Here is a 26,181-nt window from a genome sequence, read left to right on the forward strand (position 1 = left end):
GAGGAGGAACTTGTACTTCGTACGGGGTATGTACTTTGTATGGCCGTGTTTCTTATCTTGCGTGTACAAGTACACTCGGAGTAATTGCATGTATAAATAGAAAACTGCATCCAAGAAGCTAGGAGAAATATCATGACCCTAGGCGGCGCACAAAGAAGAAGAAGAAAGGGACGATCACCAACCTTTGCAGCCAACGCTAGCAACTCTTATTATGTTGATATTCGTTCAAGCGTAATGAACCAGGGTTTGTAGACCCTTTTTTTCCTTCTTCGTCTTGTTCTTTCTTCTATACGCAAGAAGCGGAAATGTCACTTTCATGCTTGGGTAGCTAGCCGGGCGGCTGCTCCGATCTGAAGGCTTGAAGTTACCAGGGCCTCATCTACTTCTTCTTTCCCCAACAGAAACCCCCTTCTCATCGGCCTCACTGCGGTCAGTCTATTTCAGCTCTAATATCTACGCCCTGGAAGCGGCGGCGGCGGCAGTAGTTGCCTCTCTTTTTTCTGGGGTATCCCAAGCCTTCTTCGGGGATTATGACGGGCGCGGCAGCGGTAAGGACCCCCTGGGCGGCTAAAGCTGTGCTTATCATATAAACGCCCCGATGGTGTTCACGTCGTCAGTCGTGTATCATAGCCTAATATAGATGTCAAGCATCTTGAAAGGGATAGCCGCATTGTCGCCTCGAAACAACCTGGGGAAAGGGGGCGTACGTGGGATCGTTTCAGCTGCAGTCAATTGATCTATGCGGTTACTGCTGTTGTGTTGTGCTATGTTGTGTTCAACAGACATCAAACAACGTTGTAAATTGTGTCTTTTGGGCCAACATAACATTGGATGTCTCAATGCTTTGTGATAGCAAAGTGGCAGTGGCAGTGGCAGTGGCATTTAGGCCATACTATGCTTGCTTTGCTCCAGAGACTGGTAAGTACACCCTGATGGAAACTGAATTTACCAACTCAGAGGGCGTATACATGTCTCCATTCTTCATCTTGCCTACCCCTGTTAGGCCTGTATACCACAAGTGGTACAGTACTTGCGTTACATGAATCACATACCATACCTGTTTCCTTAGTCTTGGCCGCAGTATTGTGAGGGCCCCGATGCCCGATGCTACGGGATCACCAGGCCCGGAACGTTGGACGACGGCAAGCCGCATCTGCATGATAGCCCGTTTGAGCTGTGACAGGGTTCCCATCCAACATGTCACTGTCAATGCCGAACCGATTCCGGGTTGCTTGATCATCACATTTTGTGGCTGGCAGGATTCCGTAATCGTGGCGTCACGCAGAAACGTGCCAACCCGTCTCTCAATTACATGAAGCTTAGAGAGCACAGTGCTCCAAGAGACGCCCAAACGCCGTTTCTAGTCCCTTCTGGCGGAACAAGCCCGGAAACGCCACAGAGGACAAGCCCTCGTTTAGGTTACTCCCGAAGGGGTAAAAGCTGTCAAAGTCATAAACAGCGGTATGCAGTAGGCGCAAATTACTGTACATGGCAGTACATGCACATCCGGATGGCGGCCGGGATTTTGGCACACCAGATCATTTTTTTGCCTTTGTGAGAGGGGGGTGTATCTCATTTTTTTTTTCCTCCTCTCCTATCGTTTTTAATGCGCTCTTTGTTGAGGAAGCCCCCCTCTTAGCACTAGTACAGCCCACCTAAAAATGCCAGGACTCCTAGTCCAAATAGCTGCTGCGAGGACTCTCAGAGGGCTGAGAAAGAGAGCCCACACAGGCTGTTCCAGGCGCTGGTTGGGCAGTCAGATATCATGCGGTGGGTTCATGGTAGCGGAGCAGCAAAATAGCGAGTATCAAGTCTTGAAAAATTGGCCGAGCCAGACCGAGCCGCTTCGGTGGCGCACCAAGGAGGAAGGACGGGAGAAGCACGCTAGAAGGACTATCGAAGCTTTTCATTTCCATCATTTCCATCATCAAGCCCCACCGCAAGACGAGGGGGGGGTGAATCAATCCCAAGTTGTACCAGGCCCAGGCTCGATTCCAGAACCTTGTATTGTACAGTACACGTAGCGCGGTACTTCGTTGAACGGCCACCCCTCCCCCCCTTCCTACAGAAATTTCCACGAGGAGACCCTGTTAGGCTGGTTTTGGCTGAGAGTCGACTTATGACATAAAAAAAGAGGCAGGAGGGAAGGGATAGCGCTGTGGCGAAACAGCACAGAAGACGCAGAGAAAAAAACAGCTGGTCAGCCGAACGCAGGCTGAGGAAGAGTATACTAGAAATGGCAAATGGATCCCAAAGCATAACAGGAAGCGTGGCCCAGAAGTGGAAAAAGGATATCAAAACAGCAGAGGCAAAGAGAGCTCTCTACTCTAAAGTCCGACGAAAAAACATCATGCGGATGAATAAACATTGTAGGGATCCGCCTGCAACCAGTAGCTCCGATCACAAATACATTTGCGTCTTTCTTGTGCACCAGCTCGCTATACTCCGTATTCGCCTGAATGCGGTCCGGAGATGGGGGGTCAAGAATGTCGGTGCCTGTTGAGAGCTGAAAAGGATGAGACTCCGTCGAAACCCACCCCATTGGCTCCGTAAGAGGTAGCACGAGCCGCCTTAGTTTGTCTGCACCAGCGCTCATCTGCGGAGAGAAAAGGAGCGCACTAGACTGCATGTCGTGGAACATGCATGCTCGAGTAGCAAATCATTGTCATAAACCCGCTCAAAGTCCCCTCTCTTCATGCGTGCTCCGTGCTTGCAATTAACATGAGGTTTCGGTGAGCCCACTAAAGGTACACGCATCGTGAGTCTCAGAACGGCCTCCAGTTGCATCACTCGACGCCTTCCCAATGCGTGTCTCGAAAACGCCACCGTAGAAGGGAGCATCCATAATCGACCATGTCGACGGGGAGGCCCGAATATAGCGTGCAGGACCAAAACAATAATATGCGCTTGGCCCTTCACTGGTGTACTGGTTCGCACGTGGTTGGAAATGAAACCCCCGGTTTTTGTCTTGCATACTGGCGCCTTTGTTGGACATCCAGAAGAGCCAGGCGATCCAAATGAAATGCTTCAGCCGGCTTCGTATAGCATACGATAGTTCATAATCCCCTTGACAGTTAGCCTATGATTGATAATATGCGTACTTGTAACAATCCGTATTAGTCTGATGTATGATGTCTTTTCGGTGCGATGCATCGGCAGTTGTTGAGCAAAGGTCGTGTGTGCATGATGATCCATGGAGAAAGGGAGCTTTGCCAAGACTGCATATAGCACCGTAACATCGTGCTTCCTTTTAGTGTCTTTTCCCATCAATCCACCCATGGCATGTATTTGGGAACCAGTGGCATACGAGCTATCGAGAGCTAGACGCCTATTAGGGCCAGGCCGCTCAGGGGCTCCTCCGTCGATCAATGCCAACTTGCCCAACTGTCCAGGGCGAGAATCCTGATGATACGCTGCGGTAACTTATCGCATCACTTTTAGAGCGGGACTGCGATGCGCCAACTCGGCAATAGGCTTCATTGACAAGGAGATAACAAGCGGCGATGCGAAAAGCGAACGGACTCTGAGACAGGACGTACTATACGCGTGCGGTACTTCGCACTTCGCAACGCACTTCGCAACAGCTTTACTAGCATAGCAGTGTCCACACATTGCCGCTACACTAGCATTCAGGTGAGCTATGTATCTCCGGCTAGGTTCAGCTTCAGCTGGCGTAAAGAGTGCCTTTGCAAAGAAGCAAGTGTTTCAACATCACCGCTTCTTAGTGCCACGCTTATCCCACTCAGCGTGCACCTACCAGGAAGCCAGAATGCCCCAGTCCTTAGCCAAGTTGTATAGTACAGGTACTGTAGATATCAGCACTGGAGGCGTATACCTTGCTCAGATGGTTAAATGATTCATGTACTTTGGTGCCATGTAACCCAGACTGTGCATACCACTAGTAGTATCCATTCCACTGCTATCCACTCATCACATATAGTATAATAGATCTTACCGAAATCTATTTTGGCGCTTGAGGACCAGGTTTCTCCGCATGCCACAAGGAGCTCCTGACGCGACAGAGCTGAAAAGGCGCCAAGTGTAGAAAGTAAGACATCGGCACACTAGCTGCAGCTGCAGAAGCCGCCGCCAAGTCTCTATTCAGACGTTAATCTTATTAGTATTGCGCATTAGCTTGCTGGCTTCGATTAGTCAGAGTTCGCCGAAGGCTCGTTATGAAACGCATGCATGTCGGTAAATTCAGTCCGTAGTGTTTCGGCTTTTGTTCGTGTTGCGCACCGTAAAGAGGGTGTGATGTGGTAAACGATAATGTGGCATTGCTCTTCACAGCCACCCCATGCTATTGTATAGTCAGGCATCGCATCGCCAGGGTTGATTGGAAGCATGATCCAATCCCTTGCAGTCCTTGATGATACCATGATGTATGAGGAACGCTGACAAATTCCAAATCCTACCTGATCCAAATAGCAAAGATGATTTCCTAATTCGCTCCTCGCATCCTAAAAGAGTGGCTTCAAGCATTCAGGATTCATAGGACCAGAGATAGTACAAAGATTAGTGAGATTCTAATCGCAGGACTCGGTTGTCGGATCCGGGTCTCGCCCCACGCAGACGTCAATCGATCCTTGTGGGGCCTGTCATCGGTATGGTGATACTACTATTAGCATATATTAGTTGCACCTGTACCTCTGTATATGATATTCCAGAAGCAGGTGATGGTTTTGAAAGGCCCATATTCTTCTCCCTGTCGTGGCGTTAAGGAATACCACGTTCCCAAAGCCACGGTAATGCTGGAATTAAACGGACATTTTGCTCCGAAAGCCAGCTCGCTTGCTTGTGGCGCCATAATTGTTCCAGAAAACATAATGAGACAAATAGCTATCCGGCGCGCAGCGAAGGATGATTGATGAATACCCTGTCCGAGCGTCATCAGCGCTGCTGCAATTATTCAGCCGCACCAAGCCAGCGGGAATAGGAATATGTTAGCGGCTGCCGGCTAAGCCATCAAATATCTCCGGCAGGCAGGTCCCCTAGCTAGGAGACGAAAGTAGGTAGCATTGGACGCGGGATCTCCAGGATCCCACGTAAGATCACGCATTCTTCCAGCCTTACTACCCCCTCCATTTCGATGCCCCTCCACAAGCCCCTGTCTTGCGCGCCTCTGTGATAGTCCCACTCGCCATGCAGACAGTCTAATGCCAGGCTACTTTTACTTTGTAAGCGGCCTATCTTGAACGACAAAGCGCAATAGAGTGGTAGGAAGTGATAGGTCGCGAGATGAACATTAATTTGTCAAGTTCAATTCGCTTCAGCTCGTGATGCGATCAGGGGAGAAGCATCAAGCTAGGAAAATGAACAGGGAGACTTTTTGACGAACTGTCTTTTTGACGAACTGTCTTTTTGACGAACTGTCTTTTTGACGAATTGTCTTTTTGACGAATTGCCAGTTCTGGTCGTTACGCGCACGCCCAAGCTGAAGATGAAGCGCATACTAGCAGCTGACTGCTAGAATGCAGACGTTATTGTTTTGAAATACGAAGGCGGCCAACGCATGCAGGGAGAAGTGCGTCAAAGTCGAAATAATTCGCTAAATGCCCGTTGTACTCTTGTAGTACTGATACTTGTCTGCGGTGAATGCAGTCATGAAATAAGCAATACCGGGGTGAAGTGCCGATGTGACAACGGCTCAAACCTGTAGTCCGAACCGCGAGCTTTGGTCACGCCTCTCAGCCGCATACACGTATACGTTCAGCGCATATGCGTGGCACGGACATGGATAGCTGTACAGGTATCTGCTGTCAAGCAGCATCCCAGTAATCCAATGCCATGCAAAAGTGCTGACATGCCATGTGAGAGCCCTGGACGTTACACTGACGGGGTGTGCGAATTCTGCTGCTGTGCACGGCGCAGTCACAAGGAATGATAAGACCGTTGAATAGAACCCTGATCTAGTCACCGGATCCTTGCTCAACCCAGCAGCAACTCGCCAGCCGTAGTTCAAGTGAGTCTCTGCAATGACAATCAGTGACATATCAGCAAGAGACCACTTCACGGGGCGTATACTTATGCTGGTACCAATATTTGCGTAATCATCAGTAACAACCAACACCAACACGCCCAGTTGCGACCAGTGTCCACCCCGTGATCTAACAAGGCCGGTTCCAGGCCGTCGGGATCAGATCCACCACGATCAAAGCCAACAGCACTTTAGATTGATCGATGTGATGGTGGAGTCCCGAGTTCCGTCGATATAAGGCCTTGTCCGGAAGCCGTCGACGTTGATACGGCATTTACCCGTCAACGTTGGACGAGCACGGCCTCTTGGCGTCCTTCGGGGAATATCGCTCCACCCTCACCGAAGCCAAATGCTGCTAAACCCATCCGCGGCCCCCAGCTTTGTCGTTGCCTTCGCTTTAGCGGAGTTGGATCCCCAGTTCTACCCCGATTATTTTGATAGACTCTGGAGTATTTCAGCGAAACTCGATCACTCATTGGCTGTAACCCGGCAATAGTGCTGGCGAAACTCCGGGTATTCGGTCATACTAAGGACATACTAAGGATATACTACGGCTAATTCACGAGCTAAAGATTCGTGGCGGTCAAACTCGACCACTGATTGGCTGCGCTATGGCGGAACTTCGGATATCCGGCCATACCAAGGGCATACTAAGGGTATACCACGGTTGAACCCCTGGCTAAACGCCAATAGCGGGGAACAATCGCGGGGAAACTCGTTCAATAACGCATCCCTCGTGATAACCAGGTATGGATTGCGCGCGGTTTTCGGAGAATCCTACCTTTGCTTCATGCTATCAAAGACAATAGCTGCCAAGATGGGCGAGTAAGCCCGTTAGTGGAAAATTTTCATTGTTGGATTGCTAGGATCTGGCCTGATTTCTTTTACGTTTCTCCGAAGTTCAAACGGCTAGCCATGGCGGACTTCGCATGTTTTATGGGCTCTCTCTATTTTTGTCTGACCGACGGGTATATAAGTTCCCATGTCTGGTCGTCTGTGTTGGAGATTTCTTGTAGACCTATCTATCATTCTCGTGTGCCTTGAGACCTTGTTCCAATCTCTCAGTTTGGACTTGTCTTCTTGTAAGATTGCTCGTGTCTTACCCTGAAGTCTTTGGGAGATTCGAGTGTACTTGAGCACCTCCTTTTTATTATAGAGCGAGATATTTGAGATATCCTCGTTGTGTATTAGAGAAAAACGTCTCTCAAATACATGTTGAAAATCTAATTTTTTTGGTTAAATATCTCTATATCATCCAACCATGGCTGACATCGATGTCGAAGCCGTGCTGAAGAAGCTAACCTTAGCGGAAAAGGTCGACTTGCTGGCAGGTGAGCTATATACAACTCCACACCAACACATCATATTTTATTCCAACCATATATTCTCGCCTTTTGATTTTCGTCTTACTCTGAAAATCTCACCGATTCAACGTTTGACTAACACTTTTCTCCAGGTATCGATTTCTGGCACACAAAAGCCCTCCCCGAGCATGGCGTCCCTTCGCTGCGCTTCACAGACGGTCCCAACGGTGTAAGAGGAACCAAATTCTTCGATGGCGTCCCCGCGGCCTGCTTCCCCTGCGGCACCTCGCTCGGTTCCACCTTCAACCAATCGCTGCTCGAAGAGGCAGGTAAGATGATGGGCAAAGAGGCCATCGCTAAGAGTGCGCATGTGATCCTCGGCCCGACTATCAACATGCAACGCTCCCCTCTTGGCGGGCGAGGCTTCGAGTCTATTGGCGAAGATCCCTTCCTGGCTGGCCTCGGGGCGGCGGCTCTAGTCCGCGGCATTCAAAGTACCGGCGTGCAGGCCACTATCAAGCACTTCCTGTGCAATGACCAGGAGGATAGGCGAATGATGGTGCAGAGCATAGTCACGGAGCGAGCATTACGCGAGATCTATGCTCTGCCTTTCCAGCTTGCTGTTCGAGACTCCCAGCCGGGAGCTTTCATGACGGCATACAATGGTATCAATGGCACATCATGCAGTGAGAACCCCAAGTATCTCGACGCTATGCTCCGCAAGGAATGGGGCTGGGATGGTCTCGTCATGAGCGACTGGTACGGCACTTACAGCACGACCGACGCTGTTGTAGCTGGACTTAACCTGGAGATGCCTGGCCCACCTCGATTCCGCGGTGAGACGCTCAAGTTTAACGTCTCCAACGGAAAGCCCTTTGTCCATGTTATCGACCAGCGCGCCAGAGAGGTGCTCCAATTCGTCAAGAAGTGTGCCGCTTCTGGCGTCAAGGAGAACGGACCCGAGACCACAGTGAACAACACCCCCGAGACAGCAGCTCTGCTCCGAAAGATTGGAAACGAAGGCATTGTCCTGTTGAAGAACGACAACAACCTCCTTCCTCTGAAGAAGGACAAGAAGACCCTGATCTTGGGACCCAACGCCAAGCAGGCCACATACCACGGAGGAGGCTCCGCCGCTCTCAAGGCCTACTACGCAGTCACTCCCTTCGACGGCATCAGCAGCCAGCTCACCTCAACCCCTTCATACACCGTCGGCGCCTACACCCACCGCTTCCTCCCCGTGCTGGGCGAGCAGTGCACGATACCAGATAATGGAGCTGCCGGCATGCGCTGGAGAGTCTTCAACCAGCCTCCTGGCACCCCTGGCCGCAAGCACATCGACGAGCTCTTCTTTACCAAGACGGAGATGCACCTCGTAGACTACTACAACCCCAAGGCAGCTGATACATGGTACGCAGACATGGAGGGAACTTACACCCCTGACGAGGACTGCTTGTATGAGCTCGGCCTCGTTGTCTGCGGTACTGCCAAGGCCTACGTAGACGGCAAGCTCGTCGTTGACAACGCCACCCACCAGGTCGCTGGCGATGCCTTCTTCGGCTCCGCTACTCGCGAGGAGACTGGCCGCATCAACCTCAAGAAGGGCCAGACCTACAAGTTCAAGGTCGAGTTTGGCTCGATGCCCACCTACACCCTCAAGGGCGACACAATCTCCCCCGGCCATGGCTCCCTCCGCGTCGGCGGCTGCAAGGTCATCGACGACCAGGCCGAGATCCGCAAGTCTGTTGCTCTAGCCAAGGAGCACGACCAGGTCATCATCTGCGCGGGTCTCAACGCCGACTGGGAGACTGAGGGCGCTGATCGCGCGAGCATGAAGCTCCCTGGTGTGCTGGACCAGCTCATTGCAGAGGTTGCTGCCGCAAACCCCAACACTGTCGTCGTGATGCAGACGGGAACCCCTGAGGAGATGCCCTGGTTGGACAAGACACCTGCTGTTCTCCAGGCTTGGTACGGAGGCAACGAGACGGGCAACTCCATCGCCGACGTCATCTTTGGAGGTTACAACCCCTCTGGTAAGCTGCCACTCAGCTTCCCCAAGCGCCTTCAGGACAACCCTGCCTTCTTGAACTTCCGCACCGAGGCCGGCCGCACGCTGTACGGTGAAGACGTCTACGTCGGATACCGATACTACGAGTTCGCCGACAAGGACGTCAACTTCCCCTTCGGCCACGGCCTCTCCTACACTACCTTCTCCTTCTCTAACCTCAACGTCTCCCACAAGGGCGGCAAGCTGAGCGTATCGCTCTCCGTGAAGAACACTGGTTCCATTGCCGGCGCACAAGTCGCCCAGCTATATATCCGCCCCGTACAAGCGGCCAGAATCAACCGCCCCGTCAAGGAGCTCAAGGGTTTCGCAAAGGTAGACCTCCAGCCGGGCGAGACGAAGACGGTGACGATTGAGGAGCAGGAGAAGTACATTGCTGCTTACTTCGACGAGGAGCGCAACCAGTGGTGTGTCGAGAAGGGAGACTATGAGATTATTGTCAGTGACAGTAGTGCTGTGAAGGATGGTGCGGCGCTGAAGGGATCGTTCTCAGTAGGGGAGACGTACTGGTGGTCTGGACTTTGAGAGGATTATGTAACAATGAATTTAAATATATAGCTGATGAATGTGATGACAATTCTAAATTAACGCTTTGATGAAGTTTGCTATACAGTTTCTTTCAAATGATTTGAATTAGAAGAATCGTACTGCACTACACTACACTACACTAAAATAAAGTAACAAGAATCAACGGTACACTTTGCCGGCTCAATGCTTCTCCTCCTCCCTCCAATACAAATTATCTCACAACAGATGCAATAGTAAATCGCTTACCCGCAAGATCATTTTAACATAAAAAGGAAAAATATCCGCTTGCTCATCTTTTCCATTCAACGCTTAATAAATCCCATGACACAGAGAAAAATCTCCCTCTAATTTCATCTTCAAAATAGTAGTTCGCCCACATCTCCGGCTATCGCCACTTCAATAAAACGTATGGAAAAGCTCGTTCCCCGCGGGCTTTGATCCGCAAAAGGGAAGAGAAGTCAGCACTCTATCACGTGAAGGCTGTTCTGCTATTCGGATTCAAATCGTGCGTCCCGTTCCCCTGCTGCATTGAGCCCCTGCAAATTCCCTGATACAGTATGTATGGAAATGGGGGGCTCATGGATAAGCGCGCAAAATGGCTCTGGATTCGTCCAAGCTGGGGGGATACTTGTCAGTCGCCTTGTCGTCTGATTGAAATTTCGCCAAAGCAACCGCATACTGCCAGTTTGTATCAGAATGCTGGCTGCAGCGAGTAATATTTGCGAGTATCCAACATGGCGCATGCGTACCAGCATGCTCTTCTCATCATGAAATCTCTCCTTAAAATTTCCCTCCAATCAGCACACCATCGCATGCCCAAACATCTGATAACTCGCAGCACCCTGGAGGTAGAAGCAAACGCGAAAAGCAGATTTTCACTGCTCAATCAGCTCATGATCGTCGTCGCACCGCACGTTGGCAACCTCAGGGATGCTCGCCTCCCGGAGAATAAACCCATGCTTCTCCACCACATTCTCTCCTCCTGAAGGACCATACTGGTAATCCATTTCGTCATCTTGGAAGTACTGGTCTCCTCTGAGCCACCTCTGGAGACTCAAGGCCGTGTTAGCCGCACTGATGGCGACATGCCAGTTCTCCAGGCCCATAGTCATCCAGCCAACCACGGACAAGGTCTTGATCATTCGGGCGGGCGGGGCAGTGTGGCAGCTTGGCACAGCGGCTGCCATGACCCAGATGAATACGCCGACAGCCGTTTTCCAATACGGCACCGAGACCTCCCAGACCAGTTCCCATAACTTCAGGAAGTCGGTTTCGCCTACGATCTGAGAGGTAGGTACACGAGCAATGATAGCGCGGTAATAAATCGAAGCCGTGACACGGATACAGCGATACATGGCATCATTCTTCGTTCTGGCCAATCGGGCACTCGCAGTTTCATCTACCGGAGCGGGTGGCGAACCTCCGCTCATGGATGCACTGTCGTTGCTGCTTCTGGGGGAAGATGTATCGTAATCAGAACTACTACTTGCCGGTGATTGGCCCGCTCCCTCGTAGCCCGTAGTTTCCCACCGGACATCGTCTCCTTCTTCGGCTCCATCACCTTCTTCATAGAGCGGGATGTTCTCCGGCATCCGATCCAGCTTGCCAAGCGCCCACAACGCCGCCTCCTTCACATGGAGCAGATCCTGCGCGGTTGGTGATGGAGGCAAGGATTGTACCATCTGTATGACAGATCTTACGTCGTCCAGGATTTGGGCTGAGCTTCGATGAAGTTTCAACGCCGAGGCCGGGTCGATAAACATTGGCCATCCTGATAAAAAGGGGGAATTAAAAGAGGTTTGATACGGAACCATGAAATCATCTTGAAATTCAAAACCGGGTTGGCCGTAAATATCGGGCTCAATATCGTGAGCGATGGCAATAGCAATGTCGTGGCTAGTTGGATTTGAATAATTAGCAGTGTTCTACATTGAAAGCTGAGAAATGCGCTGACTGATTATGCAAAAGTGCTCGCTGCGATGAAAATGCAACGGCGGAGATGGGGTGAAAGCGCGTTGGTCGGTAGCAATGTGACAGACCGTTCTTTCAAGACTAAAGGGGTGGGGGAGAGGGCTATTAGCCAGGGAAGAGGGTTTTTGATGTTACTCACATGAGCACTGTCTTGGCTAGGAAACCGCCCATTCCTAGATCCTGCAGACCGCCCCTCATTCGCAACATGGTCTTGAGGCCCGCCATGTGGGCGCGCAGTTCTTCAGTGGTTCCCCAGTACCATGAATCCATAACCATCTGGGCAGTTCCCATGATGGCGGCGTCGCCCGTCTGCATTCTAGTCGAGCTCAAGTGCTCGTTTAGCATACGGTGGACCACGCCTTTGTAAGCCCAAGCCAGCATCTTGGGCACTCGGCCTGTCTCCTTAAGGAAGCATACTGCCGTATATAGCACTATCTGAAGAAGGAGAGGGTCTTTAATTGACAGCGGAACCCAGTGTTTCATAAATCGACTTTCAGGGTCAGGATTTCCATCTATAGAAGCCTTGAAGCGTGAAAGGAGTTGGAGATCTGCAGCAGAGAAAATTCATGTCAGTTGGACTCGGTTACCTTGTCTCACTCTATTCGCTCATTGAGCTCTTTGATTATACGAGGAGCTTGAGTTGTAGCGAGACTGCTACTTGGATAGAGAATCAAAGATAGCTGTCTACATGCACACGTGCATGAAAATTACACAAGTAGAAAAGACGTGGGGGGAAAAAGAGCTAGGGAGGAGATTGTCACGTACGTATTCGGACGAGCTCAATGTTTAGCCTGGTTGGCTCCATGGGCAGGTTCCGCAGTTGATCGTCCAGACCCCCAAGCATGGGAGGTGGCCGGGTAGCCTGCTGGAAAGCGCGCACAAGTTGAGGGCCGTCGATGCTCCATTCGTCATTGACAATGCGATTAGTGACTTTAAGGCGGGCCGACAAAATCAAACGTAGCATGGCAAAGACGGATTTGGGTCTAAGCGTGCCCGTTTCGTCTGTGACTACGATGCGGAAAGGATCTGAAACAGAGCCGGGAGAAGACGAGTGCGCATCCTGGTGGTCTGGTATTTCGAAAGAAGCTTCTCTATTGGAGCCTAGCTGCGGGCTGTCGGCCAGACCGCCGGAAGCGACAGCCCCTTCAACCTGGAGAAGTGCATCTTGAATGTCGGACAAGTTAAGATGGGCATAGGCATTGCCCTGTAGCACAACCTTGACATTCTTTGAGCTGCTCCTGGGAGATCCGGAAGCCGTGGGCCTGAAAGTTTGGCGGTGATGTCAGCTTATTATCAAACAAAGGTGCTAGCGAGCAGCAGCATGAACAGGCGCGCATGAGTTTGCGTCAGAACGACACAGGGGATTGCACGGGGGGTTAACGGCGGCATTATAAAGCACAGTCCCTCTTTTCTCTCTTCTCTCGCTTTTCCTTTTCTTTCATGCCTTTCTCGTCAGACCGCTTGGCCATCCGATTGGGGGAGAAGAAATCTGCCGGCATGGTATAAAACGGCACTCGTAGCGAGCCAAAGGGAAGTGGGTTGAAGCTTCGGCCTTGTGGGGGAGCTGAAGTGTAGTCTGTTGATTCCCCACAGGCTTTCTCCGAAGTCCCTGTCTGCCCCCCAAGGAAAACGGCTGGATGTGAGTGGAAGAGAGGTGGGAGGGATGTGCAAGAAGTGGAGGGCGGCCGTTTTTTAGGGCTGCTGTGCCTTTGGCGGGTGATTGACAACTAACCTCTTGACGTTTCGCTTGGTGTTGTACTCGCACGTCGGTTGCGGGAATCGACGGGTACAGTTGCTACACGGTCTTCCTTGGTCGCACTACGAGCAAGGTACGAGTCAGCCCATGTTCTTGAAATTCCTTTTTTCTTTCATTCTTTGATTCTTTCTCTTCTTTCTTTTTTCCAACTGGTCTTCGGAGCTTTCTCCAGCTCTTCGTTTTCTTAGATGCTACTGGCTGGCAACGGGTCCGGACGATGCCCGCCCATACCAGCCTAAACCGCCAGGGGGTTCGGACATGATGATACTCGTCCATATCTAGGGCTGCCGACGGGGGAAAAGCCCCCAGAAAAAAAGGCTCTGGGTAGCAGCAGCGGCACTCTGTTCAACTGACCTTTTGCTTGCGACGTCGACACTCGGTGCACGAATTGCCCCTAGCCTTGATGGTCGAGTTTGTGACTAGGCGACGTTGATGGGGCTGAAGCCCCTGCACCTGCATTGTGTCGGACATTTAAGCTGGGCGGCGCGACCGATAGCGTAGCGAAGAGAAAATAATCAGAAATGACGCCGGCTGCGATGATGCGGTGAGCCGCCTGAGGCGAATAAAAAAAAGAAAAACAAGGAACAAGGCTGGAAATCTCTTTAATAAAGCGCACGCTTCCTTTTCCTACTTCTTGCGAAGTATTTGGATTTTTTTCCTTCTCGTCTTTTTTTCCTTCTCTTATTTTTTCCTTTTTTTTGGTCGTGCTAATCAATATGCTGCGACCCTAAGAAGATGACGGCTTTGACGGTTCGCGCCGCGCCTTCAGCCGCAGATATGTCGAGTTCGGCAACCAGTCAGTCTCTTGCGTCGGCAAAAAAAAAAAAAAAAAAAAGGGTGTGGGCGTCGTTTTGCATAAATTGAACCCTTTTAAGGCTCTAGCGTGCAGGAGCTGCAGTCAAAGTCGGACAACAAAAGATAAGCCGTCGGTTGGCAGATGCGGTGACCTTTTGCAGCAAGCTAAACTTGGCAGCTGAGGCTCTGCGCAAAAAGACGGAAGCGAGAGTTCTTGTCTTGTCTTGTCGCAAAGCTGCGTGAGGGGAGAGTTAGAGGAGGGAAACGAAGTGGTCACCAGGCAGCGAGGCTGGAGAAGAGGAGAAGACGAAGTTAACAGCGGAGGGTCACACAGGAATGGCGACGAAACCCCAGTGGACAAAACAGGATGGAACAATGAATGCGATGCGCACGTCTCGGCCTTGTGTCGCGCCCACGTTCTTTCGTCGCTGCGCACAGACTACCCCAAAGACAAGAGAGTTGTCAAGCCCGAAGGATCTGTCTGTGTCGCGAAGGCAAGACTGAGGCGTCAAAGAAAGAAGGAAATGTGAAAAAAAGGGGGTGGGTGGTCAGTAGAATCAAGGCTCGTCTGCAGCAGCAGTTGTCTCGACCAGCTTCGGCTTCTGCTTCTGCCTCTCTTGTCCCGTCTCTTTCTTTTTCTCTCACTTTAGCTTTCGGCACGCTCCGAGCCTCTCCTGAGTGGCTCAACGATGGGATGGAATGCAATGGTCGCTGCGAATCGGAAAAAAAAAAAAAAAACGAAAGGCGAGGGGGCGACAGTAGCGATCCCGGACTCAGCGACTCGGATGAGGGCTCCAGACGTCGGGTGTAACGCCAGCAGGGCCCAGCGAGGAAGTGCGAGGCCCGGCAGCGCTGCGAGAATCTCGATTGCCTGGCCTGGTGATTGGGTGGCTTGACGGCATTCCAGGGAGATTTGAGATTTCGAACAAGGCCCTGCCCAGAATTTCTGCCTCGGGGGCTTTTGGTGGTCCCGGGCCTGCTCGCTTCTCCGGATTTGCGACAAGCGATGCGACCTGCGGAGAATTGTTCCGCCTTGTTCCTTTTAACCCTTCAATCTCTTTTCGATCCTGGACCTGGACCCCCCCTTTTTTCCTCTCGTCTCTTGTCTCTCGTCCTTCTTCTATTTTTGATGAGACAAGTAGAAACAGATGCAGGCGCCGACGCGGGATTTGTGTTTCAAGGCGTAGGGCGATCGGACGAGGCGCGGAGACGGCCGAAGGCAAAGGGCGATTTAGAAGCCGAGCGAAAAAGAGACTAAGAGGAATGGTCTGATCTGGCCCGTGAACCGGTCGGTGGCTGACGGGCCGTTTATTTAAGCTGGACCGTATTACGGAGTCCTGGAGTAGCAGCAGTATCGGGGCTCTTTTTTGCAAGTTTGTTTGCTAAAAAGAGAGGGATTGAGCTTTGCTTTTGCCTGTCAGTCTTAGCGCCCAGGAAAAAGAGGGGAGGAGGGGCTGCAGCTCGCTGTGCTGCCAGAAGAGCCTCATCAGGGCCGCGCAGCTCCAGGTTTTTTCGCCTCCTCGCTGCTGTCTTTGCATCTCCCTTTGGCGCCGCTGACGTTGTTCCGGCACATATATTAGGTGCATGTAGACATACAACACGCACGCACGCACTCGTAGCACGTAGTAGTAAAAAGAAACAAAGAAAAAAAAGGGTAGCGTTGCAGTGCATCGCTGCAAAGCGCTCCCTGCATGATCTTCTTCGACACCCACATTCGGCGCCGTTTTCGCCGTGCAGTGCATTAGCACAGCGGTAGAGGCACTGCTAACCCACTCCCGTTCCTGAGCCTTTAGCGGCCCCCAGCGTGCTAGAGGGACGGCGATGCGCTGACTGTGGTGAGTGTGGGGTTATTGCGGAGTTTGGGCAAACAAGCCGCCTTTGTTCAGCTGAGAGCGTATTTGGACATCCGAGTTCAAAGAGAGGAAGCAACCAACTCGACTGTTGATTTACATGTCTGCGTCTATGTCTGTGTCTGTGTCTGTATGCATGTCGTGTGTCTGTGCAGTTACAGTATTTGTAACATAACTGGTCATAGAGGTATTGTGGCAGCACCGCCATCAATAAATCACCTGCTGCTCCTTTAGCGCTCGCAAACTGTCCTCTCTTTGTGAGCTAGTCAACCAACATCATTGCGCCGAGCATCACCGACCAACAACGCTCGAGTGGAGAAGACCTTTTGTTTCCATCCAACGGCTCAGGCCGGTCAGACAGAAAGTCATGGAAACTCTGAGGTTTCAGGTTGCTGCATGTGCTTCGAATATTGGAACTCTACTTGGGACAAGTTGCTAACAAGTCTTCACAATCTTGCACCGATTCGGACGACGTGCTCTATACAGGTAGGTATAAGTAGATGCCACGGACCACGAGTAACAAAAAGTCTAGATCGTCAGATTCCACATCTGCTGCACGTAAGCAGAGATGGCCGCTAATACGCTGCACCGCATATCCTCAATCTCCACGCATCCGGTTCTCTCGTCAGCTCTGCTTGCTGTACGTAACGATGCGCCCCCATCGTCTCATCATCCCTTGGACGGCTGTTGAGATACGGCTTCTCGTTGGCGTTTGACTTTAGGTCTCTTGGCCAATAAGCAGCGGCAGACACGCTGGTAATTATCCTGCCAAGGCCATCTTGCCTCTCATAGGTCCATTCAAAAGAAAGGATGCCATCCTCTTAAACAGGCGGTATCACGCTGCTACTTACTTATGTCGCGCATAGTCTTAAATTCAGCCACCACTCCTCATCGAGAAAGGATCGATAAAAAACCCCTGCGGGGTTCAGATTTTGCATGATCATCGCTAAGATGCACACCATCTCATATCTCATCTCGCTAAAGGGCATGTTTTGTGATTTGAACCAAAAAAAAGTTACTTGTAATAAATGGTGGTATCGATAGAGTTAAGCAATAGGCAGGGTTGCGGTAGTAGGTCATCTTATCAAGCACATCATCTTCATGGTCATATTTCACCTGGGCAGCAGCAAGTAGGTTTATCCCCTTTAAATTTCATGTAATACTCTGCTTCCAGAATCTGTAAAAAGCTATACAGGGTGTACTTCATTTTCCCTAAAACACTATTTTGTATGCGAATTGCCGCAGCCGCCGCCCATGGTATCAAAGCAAGACATTGTCATAACAACTCAAAGATCCAATTCCTCCCCCATTCCCTCTCGCCTCGAGAAAAAGAAGTGAAAAATATAAACAAAGAAAAAAACAGACATCTCAATCATGCCCTCGTCATATCACTAATTTAGTATCCGGAACGCCAGTATTCCCTACTCTTTTATTTTGTTTCCATTCGTTAATACTGTAGATACTCTGGCTTCCGTGCCATGTTGATGGGAGGGGGGCCTTCATCATCATCGAGAGGATAAGGTGGAATCGAGGTCTCCGAGGCTCGGGGCCGGTGACCATATTCATGGATAGGCGTCTTTGGTGGCAAAGGCGGCGCCATCTTCGCCGGCACTGCTGGCGGCTCCATCTGAACTGGTGACTTGAGTGACAGCGGTGCCGGATACTTTGGCTCCTCGTCCGGGCTCATAATGGCAATCTTGTCATCGGCAAACGGAGGAATCCTGTACTGGTTTGGAGACGACAGATTAACCACATTAGTGTCGAGGACAGGGGTGGCGGCTCTCCCGTAACGAGAGTGCCCGGTGCCTGGTCGAATATGGTCGCCAGAGACTCGGGGCGAAGACAAGGTATTTGCCTGTAGGTGTAGACTGTCTGGCGCAGAATCAAACGACGAACGGCTCGGGGGGCTCTGCGGGCTGTGTGAGAAGAATGCCGGCATGTCGCCGGGCAGCTCGACCGCAAAAGGTTGTTCATAGTTGGTTTCTGAGGTCGACTTGACCAGCTCGGGCACGTTGGCAGAGTTTCGTTCCCAGCGGATCTTTGCTCTGTGAATCTTGGCAAGCCGTGTCGAAATACCGTGGATCATCGTCTGCTCGTCCTCCCGCGACATGTATCGTCGAGTGCCGGTGCTGATTTCGCTGAGTCGGTTCCACTCGTTCATGCCAAACTCGCCAACTCCCACTTCGACGTTGAGGCGGTAGTAGTTTTCAATGTTGACGCCGCGCTTGGCCAAATGCTCCTGAATCATGTACTCGTGAATCTTTTCACAGCCTTCAATCTTGGAAATCATCTTTCGTCGCGCCTCAGCAAATTCACCCAAGAAACCCTCGTACCACACTTGCTGGTTCCCGTCGCTCCCACGAGGTCGCCTTCCAGTGCCAACACTGACAAACACTCCCACTTCCCGCCCTGGCCATTCGCTAATCACGGCTTCATCCAAGGCCTCGGGTGAGGGGTTAAAAGTGCCAGCGCCATCGTCGTGGAATATTGACTGCCCAATCTGAACAGGCTTAAAGGCCAGGCCGATTGAGCAAGTCGCACGTCCAGCCTCCCAGATCTTGCAGTCAAATTCTGGCGGAGGCTCCTTGCGTGAGTCGTATGAACGCAACAATACGGCGGGAGCTCCTCGCGAGGATCCCTTGTACATTGCTGTTACAGCACTATATCATCTCTTGTTAGCCTTGGTCTTGAAAATTATATACATGCAAAAGTAGCTGGTATCTTACGTCTTTGTTCTGTGCTCTCGAGCATCGTACAATCTTGCGTCTCCGTTTCCATGTCTCAAATTCGCAGCTGGTCGTGTAGATACCTGGCCGGAAGGATGGCGAGCGCTGAAGCTAAGGGTGCTTGCGTTGCTAGTGTGTCGCTTTACGGATCCTGAGCTTGAGCGACTTGATGAACGAAGGGGGTTGACAACTTCTACCTCGTGGTCATTGCCTTCTTTTCCGTTGACTGTGTGCTCCCGGACTCCCTGCTTGATGGCTTCCTCCAGCTTGCTGGCCTTGAAAAGCGTTGATCGGTATGGAATGCCGGCAATAGTCTTGTCCGTCTCGAACACCATTCTCGTCATCCGAACGTACAGCTCTTTGCAAGTCTCCAAGTCCAGACGTAGCCTGCCCAGCATGATTGCGATCAAGCCGCCGGTGCCTGTGCCGACGATAAGGTCAAAGTGTTCGCATGGCTTCGGGATTTCGTGTCGTTTAGGTGCGCGGCCTTCGGTTTCAACGAATGTTCGGTGCATGAGTTCTTGGATAATGATGAGCATAGAGTAGCCTCGAACACCTCCTCCGTCTATGATAAATCCGAGTGTTAGCAGCGATCAGCGCTGGCCATGAAGCCATAGAAACAAATAAACAGAGTCATGCCATACCAAGAGACAAGATGCGCAGAGGCGGCCCTTTGGTGGTGTCCGACCTCCGGACTCCATACGAGTCCATCATGGCGTTTTTCGGTGCGAAACAGTCGTCGATGTGCGCGCAATACAAAGGATACGTCGGGTTTCGAGATGGAGGTTAAAAAAAGGTCAAGAATAAGAGTCGCGTCGAAAATGTAGCGCGAAATGACCTGAACAAGCGCAGTCGCCTAAGTGTAATTTTATGCTTCGAGCGTCTGTATTGTGGCAGCCGCCTTTTTTTTGTGGTGTGCGCTCTATCTATCGGCCCCCGCTAAGTTCGGATACGCTGGTTCTTTGGTGTTTCTGTCGCAGTCTGTCGCGGTCGCAATGCGGATAAATCTGGGGTCCGCAGAAAATCAAAAACTTCAAAGGTTCACGAAGAATGTATCGAGAGGGGCAGTGGGTAATGTGTCACCAAAGCAGGTACAAAAAGTAAAAATGAAGGGGAAAAAAGATTGAAGAAAAAAGTACGAATCCAGCTGTCATTCAATGATTCATTTATTATAATCCAGCGAGCCGTGACGCAATCGCCCGGATATACGAAGGTAGCCTCTTTCGGGGGGGGGGGGGGGGGGACCAGCGAAGCGAGGGGCGCAGCGCCGAACAACCGCTAAGCAAACGTCACAGGGTCCTTTAGGCTCTTGCGCGCCGCGGGTTGGCGGGTTTCTGGCGCCTGTGGACCCTTCCAGACAGCGCCCTGGGCTGGCTAGAGCGTGAGACGAACGAATGTGCGTGCGCCGCTGGGCAGCGAAGATCAGGAACGGGCTTCCCGGGTCATGCGAAGCTACAAGTACCGAAGCTGCCGCGCGGGAGAGCCAGATCATGCAAGCAAGAGATCAGGTTTTTGGCCATGATCTGGGAGGTTTATTTGCTTTGCTTCCATCGTATACTCTAGCTGCATGCATTTTAAATCCGAATGCCGTGACAAGGAGCCGAAAGCGAGATGGAAGCAAAGAAACGGAGAGAAGCCGAGATGGGTGGATGACTGATGCATGGAGTTGATACCACCAGCATGGAGCCAAGAGCCCAAGAGCCCACGAGCAAGAGACCACTGGATGCCAAGTCTTACCTGCGGTCGTCACGAGGGAACTCTAATGTGACGGCTTGGGCGATAATATTATTCTCTACTTTTCTCCTCTGTAGTTTTCATCTCCATCTATTACATCTATACTGTAGCAATATTCTCACTATGGTTATACTCTCGGAATCCCTTTATCCAGCGCCTTCTGTGGATCGATTGGCGCAGCCTCCTTCTGGTAGCAGGCAAGCTAGGCAGAGCCAGCTTCCGGAGATGGAAAAGCAAGCCCCGTGTTTGTGTTTCTCGTAGTTTGTTTCGTGGGGGGAGCTTTTGAGCCTTTTGGGGCTGTGCAGATTGGGCGGATACAGAAAGACAATCTACGGAGTGCGCCACGTGATGCCATGACTGGTATTTGATGGCAGCCTTGAGATGCCAAATCGTATTTTCCCAATACGGAATGACTGTGTTGGATTATGAACCAGTTTGGTTCTCATATAATGCCGAAATAGTCGATGCTGGTTGAACATGGACATGCATCTCATCTTCGTATCTCTATCAATATCTTGGGACACAGGCAGTACATGTAAGCTGATAAAAGGGCCTTCTGTGGCATGTCATGATTACACGCATTCAACCTGCGCCTCATGTGCGCGGCCAAATAGAGATTCGTAGGCGGTAGGGAATACCAGCAGGAAACAGCCATAGATGTGCAAGAGGTGCCATATATTTAGATTAGTTGTGACATGCTGCCCTTTCTCACCACAGGCAGTATTACACTGTACAGAGAGCACTTGCATACAGTACATGTACTCAACGTAGCATTCGCCTGCGAGCGCTTTACGTCAAGATTTCGTACCTACAAGATTTATGCGTAAAAGAGCATCTTCCGTCACCAGAAAGTTAATTCCAAAGGCGAAAGCCGGTGAGCGTGAGCAAGGATGGCTTCGTTTCTCTAGCGCTGGCTTTACGAGGAGGCGCAGATGTACCATGGAAATGTTGCCCTTGGCATCTGTAATCATGAGGTACCATTGTCCTCCATACGTGGATGTATCTACATGTAGACAGTGTGCCTACCTAGGTAGGTAGGCATTCGATAAATTGACAATAGCTGTATGAGAAGAATCCCTGCAATAAGTTCCTGGGTAAGAATTTACAAGCAGCATCGTCGTCTTATTGTCCCTGCGATTTGTTGGGTGGGATTCAAGGATTCAAGAGTACATGTAAAGAGGCGTGGATAAAAATAGGAATGTGGCTGGTGATTGGCGTTTCTATGCCTCTTTCCAACTGTGGCTGACGAAGTCAATTACGCGTAGGCGCCACATTTTCCTCGCATCGCAGGCGTGGTGGCGAGCTTTTATACCTAGACGAGCATGCTTTACAGACTGTTGAATGGCCATAACGTGGAACCAAATAGCTGTGGGAGCGTCAACCACTAGAAGCTCGAGAACTGCATGGCATTGTTTGATTCGGCGGCATTTCATACGCGAATGTTTCATGCATCGCCACCTCGCGTTTTGTGGGCATTCTGATCCCCGGGTCAGTGGCTCAGCCTCGCCGTACGACCCAATTCCACCGCCTTCGTATTGTATTGTACGGCAATACGGCTAATGGGGTACAGCATTTCAGGAGATGGGGCTTTTGGCGGAGCATACCTTGCTTTTATGAATAATATCTGACTAGAATGGCACTAGAATCGAATTGTCGAGGACGAAGACGTAAGGCAGAACGCATAGTTGTGTTCTTATCCGTGTGCTTCTTTGATGCCAAGTTATCATAAGGATTAGTTTGCATCTCCAGGAGGCTTCGCAGCACTACCTAGTAACAAGGCTACGTAGTCATAGTGTGCCCCAGTTGACGCATTGACCCTCTACTCTCTTCTCCGGTCTCCGATGTATATCCTTCTCTTGTCGAAACAATTGAATCTTCTTCCAAAGGGCCCAACCTAAGTACATGTAATTACGAGGTCGCGTAGATGGAAGAAGTGTCAAGGAAGACTTGTAGCATGTCATCGATGATGAACATGTCATGCTTAATTGCCGATGCTGATGCCAAAAGATTACAAATTCTTAAATGCCCTATTACTGCTTGTAAGAGAATGCCGAACCAATAGGCTGATATGTATAAGATTTGATATGGTAATACTAGTACTACTAGGCCCTGGAATCCGGAATGATACGCTGAAGCCGTACGAATGGCAACACGCCCTGAAGTGCTCCACATAGACCTGCTACATGTCGCCCCACTGCAGAAGGCACGAGACGCACCTATCAATTCATTCAAGGCTGAAAGAAATCATACTACCCATAGGTACGAGGCTACTCTCTCTCTGTGTTTTTGTGTGCTGCCGTATTGTTGCAAGCCCATGAATGGTGACCCTATCCCCCCTCCTCTACAGCCATACGTAGGATGGCTGCAACGTGAAGTGGCGTACATGTCTGATGCCAGCTGCATACGAGACAGAGTACCAGTCCAAATTTGAAAAAAAGCCATTCTACTACATAGCATCATAGATTACGAAACAAAATCCCATCGCCAAGATCAGGTGCAATGCGACTCTGTGGCGCTCCAGAAGGCGGCGGAAATGGACGGAGAGTAGAAAGCCTGTGCTGGGACGAGCTGAAAACTCGCCACAGGGATCTAGAGTTTTGTTCCCATTGTTTCTGCGTTGTATCCAGCTAGGGGATATTGGAAGCTCGTCCCCGTCCCGCTCTTCCTGCAGCTTTGAGTGCAAGCCTCTTTTTCTTTTCTTTTCCCATCCCCTCTTATCAGGCGTCACCGACGGCACCTGGGATTCTTGTCTCAGTTGAGCTGTATTTCGCCGGCACATTAACCACATTAACCGCCCGTTCCGTAGCAGCGCGGCGAATTATATGGTTGCTTGTGTCTGTGATGGCATTATCACCTCACTAACATGAACAAGTACATACTCGTGTGACTTTAGGTGGCCTATAAGCACACCAGCTGCTATACAAGACCCAATGGCGGGCAGAGGACGCCCAAGTACATGTAGGCTGGCACATACTGGCACCAGATTCCTGAAGACCCTGCAAAAAGTCTCGACATGGAGCCATGTCCGTAGGCAGGTAATTTTACATGTAGGGTGCCAGTAGTGATGCTACTTTTAAGCCGCCGCCAATAGGAAGCTCGGCGACAAGAGGGCTATACGCATTTACACACGCTGGATCGGCTTCAACTCGCCACTGGTTCCAGGTACGGGACGGCGCGGCTTTGCGACTGGTCTGGCCGTGGTATCCGTTATTTTCCACTCTTCCCCTCCCCTTTCGCTTTTCCAATGGACCGATGCAGTAGTATAAAAAATCACGGTGAGCCGGTTCCGAGACACCCTGATGCCCGCCACATTCGCAGCTCCATCCAGCTATGCCCAGCGCAGTCTAGAAGAAGACCCCGACGTCAAATAGCACAGCAGACCTGCAGTCAGGCTCCGGCATGCTCGCTGCTGCTGAAAGGCGGCACCAAAGGGTCGCACTTTTGGCGGTGGACGCCCCTCGCTTTTCCGTAGTCCTGGGCGAGGCTGCGAGATGATTCGCCGGGCTGATGTCGAGGCTAGAAAGCCGGCCGCGTTGGCAGGCCTCGCTGCTGCGAATCAAGCAACGCGCGGCCCATGCAGGCCGGAGACCACTTCGCTGCGCGACTAGTTTGGGTCGGTCGGTGTTTCTTTCCCTCTTCAGCTTTCTGTATGTCTTTGCGTTGCGCCGTTGAGCAGCTGGAGGGTGTCCGGGGCTGCGGTCCTGGGAACTGGCTTTATGTTTGCTGCTGAAGAAGTGCTGGGTAGACCACATGCAAGTATCTGGGCTACTCGTAGTGGTACATACAACATACATCTACATGTACATGCATGTAGCTTCAATGTTGTATCAAGCGAGGCGCTGCAGCAGCCCTTTTGTGCGGCAACACTGCAAGATGGGTAACACCAGGGCTCAGCACATGTATTACGTGTAGGTATCTCTGCTGTCAGTGCGCCAGACGAGATTGAGATTGTCTACGGCTCCCAGAGTCAGTAGTACCTCCAAGTTCTTACACGCGCAGCGTCCACGGAGCATTGCCAGGACTGGCATATACATGCATGCTGTCGTTGCTAAATATATCAATACCTAGTAGACACCTACCAAGGTGAGCATGCTAGGCGATGAGCTGCGCATTGCCGCGCCGCAAACATGACTACAGCTTGTTGGGCAGGGATACTTGGGCGTCTCCTCCAAATTCCTCAAATGTACATGCGCACTATTGATACACATGGTATTCAAGATGACACTGAGCTTAGAAGATCTGTACGGTTGGCTTCTAGCTTTGGCAGCTCGAGACGCTTGAATGTGTGCTGCGCTTAGTAGTGCCTGCTTTAGCATGTGGACTAATGCCAGTGCTGCGAGTTGAGCACCCGTCTATACCGGGATGGAGGTGATAGAGCTACATGCAGTGTCTAGTGGTTTATGTTTACACAGAGTACCTTGGTAAATACTACTAGAGTAGGCAAAGTAAGGTATTTTTTGCCGAGCCGTGCCATCAACTGACGATGATGTCTGAACGGCTTGGATATTTTGGGGGCAGAAAGAGACACAGAAGTGCGTGTACTTGTGCAGAGCTACTTATTTTCAGCATTACCGACAAGTACTACTACTTGTAATCTCAAGACTTGGGTACTGGGTACGATGGAGAGCTTCAGGACCAATAGCAAGATGCAAACGCGCCCTTGGCAAATTTAAATTAAGATCAAGAAAATAGAATAAAAAGAATAAAAAGAATAAAAAGAAAAGAAGTGTCACAGCTCGCCAAGGCTCTTCTCAGCACCCTTGCCTTGCGCTGTTTCATCCAAATAGCGCCGGCCGCCCCCCTCCTCGTCCTCTGTGCCAATCCTTCAGCCAGGCGTTGCGGAGGTACATGCTACTCGCGCAGCTGCCGGGCGCGGGAGCAGGTACCTGGCGATTCGCTTGCCGTGCAGGTACTGGGTACGGGCTGTTACAGCCGACGCCAGACCCAGAGCCTGATCCAATCCAATGACCTTCAACTCGTTTCGAGCCTCTCAGTCTCCATAATGTCAATACCTACCTCATGTGCAGCCGGACCAGGACAGGCCCTGCTGCGCTGGGAGCCAGAGTGCGAGTGACACTGCCGTGTCATGTCATTTATGTCATGCTACGCTGGAGAGCGGCACTTGCATGCCGCCACCAGCCAGCCAATTCGATTCGTGCCGCGTCGTGTCGTGTCGACCGTCAGTAGTCCTGGTTGTCCATGGCAGAGGCCTCAACGCCAGCTTCGCATCCACCCAATAATGCAGCGCCTGCAGCTCCAGCTCCAGCCATGGCCATGCAGCCAGCCAGCCCAGTCCAATCCAGCCCAGTCTTAGCCCAGCCCGGCCGGGCCTTGCGCTTCTGCCTCTCAGTGCCTCTCAGCCGGGCTTGCGCTGTCCCCGTTAAACACCTCGGCTACCGGCCAATGGGCGCCGCTGCTGAGGCCCTGCACAGCCAGGCGGCCCGCCAACTAAAATATAGCGGCGTGGTCCTTCCC

The 26,181-nt window shown here is 51.2% G+C and overlaps 4 protein-coding genes across 4 annotated transcripts; 2 read left to right on the plus strand and 2 right to left on the minus strand.

Annotated features, from left to right (window-relative positions):
• Window positions 1-6,713: 6,713 nt before the first annotated feature.
• Window positions 6,714-9,936, plus strand: GGI43DRAFT_415999 (beta-glucosidase). Its single transcript, XM_083207217.1, has 2 exons — window positions 6,714-7,308; window positions 7,434-9,936. Exons 1-2 carry the CDS (start codon window positions 7,239-7,241, stop codon window positions 9,869-9,871), a joined length of 2,508 nt encoding a protein of 835 aa, XP_083056561.1. The 5' UTR covers window positions 6,714-7,238; the 3' UTR covers window positions 9,872-9,936.
• A 733-nt stretch (window positions 9,937-10,669) lies between these two features.
• On the minus strand, window positions 10,670-14,402 carry GGI43DRAFT_221574 (uncharacterized protein). Its single transcript, XM_083200358.1, has 5 exons — window positions 13,956-14,402; window positions 13,578-13,663; window positions 12,611-13,107; window positions 11,985-12,393; window positions 10,670-11,770 (listed from the first exon to the last, which is right to left on the minus strand). Exons 1-5 carry the CDS (start codon window positions 14,070-14,072, stop codon window positions 10,750-10,752), a joined length of 2,130 nt encoding a protein of 709 aa, XP_083056562.1. The 5' UTR covers window positions 14,073-14,402; the 3' UTR covers window positions 10,670-10,749.
• A 902-nt stretch (window positions 14,403-15,304) lies between these two features.
• GGI43DRAFT_221548 (uncharacterized protein) lies at window positions 15,305-15,716 on the plus strand. Its single transcript, XM_083200356.1, has one exon. It carries the CDS (start codon window positions 15,403-15,405, stop codon window positions 15,652-15,654), a length of 252 nt encoding a protein of 83 aa, XP_083056563.1. The 5' UTR covers window positions 15,305-15,402; the 3' UTR covers window positions 15,655-15,716.
• A 1,977-nt stretch (window positions 15,717-17,693) lies between these two features.
• On the minus strand, window positions 17,694-19,686 carry GGI43DRAFT_387680 (acyl transferase/acyl hydrolase/lysophospholipase; the record flags this gene model as incomplete). Its single annotated transcript, XM_083203967.1, has 3 exons — window positions 17,694-18,906; window positions 18,973-19,537; window positions 19,617-19,686. The coding sequence occupies 3 exons, from the start codon at window positions 19,684-19,686 to the stop codon at window positions 17,694-17,696; spliced, it is 1,848 nt and encodes a 615-aa protein (XP_083056564.1).
• Window positions 19,687-26,181: the final 6,495 nt, after the last annotated feature.

The sequence above is a fragment of the Trichoderma evansii genome (assembly GCF_050947405.1).
Source record: "Trichoderma evansii strain SZMC 28006 chromosome Unknown GGI43scaffold_26, whole genome shotgun sequence".
Taxonomy (NCBI): Eukaryota; Fungi; Ascomycota; class Sordariomycetes; order Hypocreales; family Hypocreaceae; genus Trichoderma; species Trichoderma evansii.

Coding starts and splice junctions, on each gene's coding strand:
- GGI43DRAFT_221574 (XM_083200358.1), bottom strand. CDS start 14,072: ATGTCCGACACAATGCAGGTGCAGGGGCTTCAGCCCCATCAACGTCGC. Junction 13,108..13,577: donor ACCAAGCGAAACGTCAAGAG/GTTAGTTGTCAA, acceptor CCAAACTTTCAG/GCCCACGGCTTCCGGATCTC. Junction 12,394..12,610: donor CATTGAGCTCGTCCGAATAC/GTACGTGACAAT, acceptor TCTCTGCTGCAG/ATCTCCAACTCCTTTCACGC.
- GGI43DRAFT_415999 (XM_083207217.1), top strand. CDS start 7,239: ATGGCTGACATCGATGTCGAAGCCGTGCTGAAGAAGCTAACCTTAGCG. Junction 7,309..7,433: donor AAAGGTCGACTTGCTGGCAG/GTGAGCTATATA, acceptor ACTTTTCTCCAG/GTATCGATTTCTGGCACACA.
- GGI43DRAFT_221548 (XM_083200356.1), top strand. CDS start 15,403: ATGCGACCTGCGGAGAATTGTTCCGCCTTGTTCCTTTTAACCCTTCAA.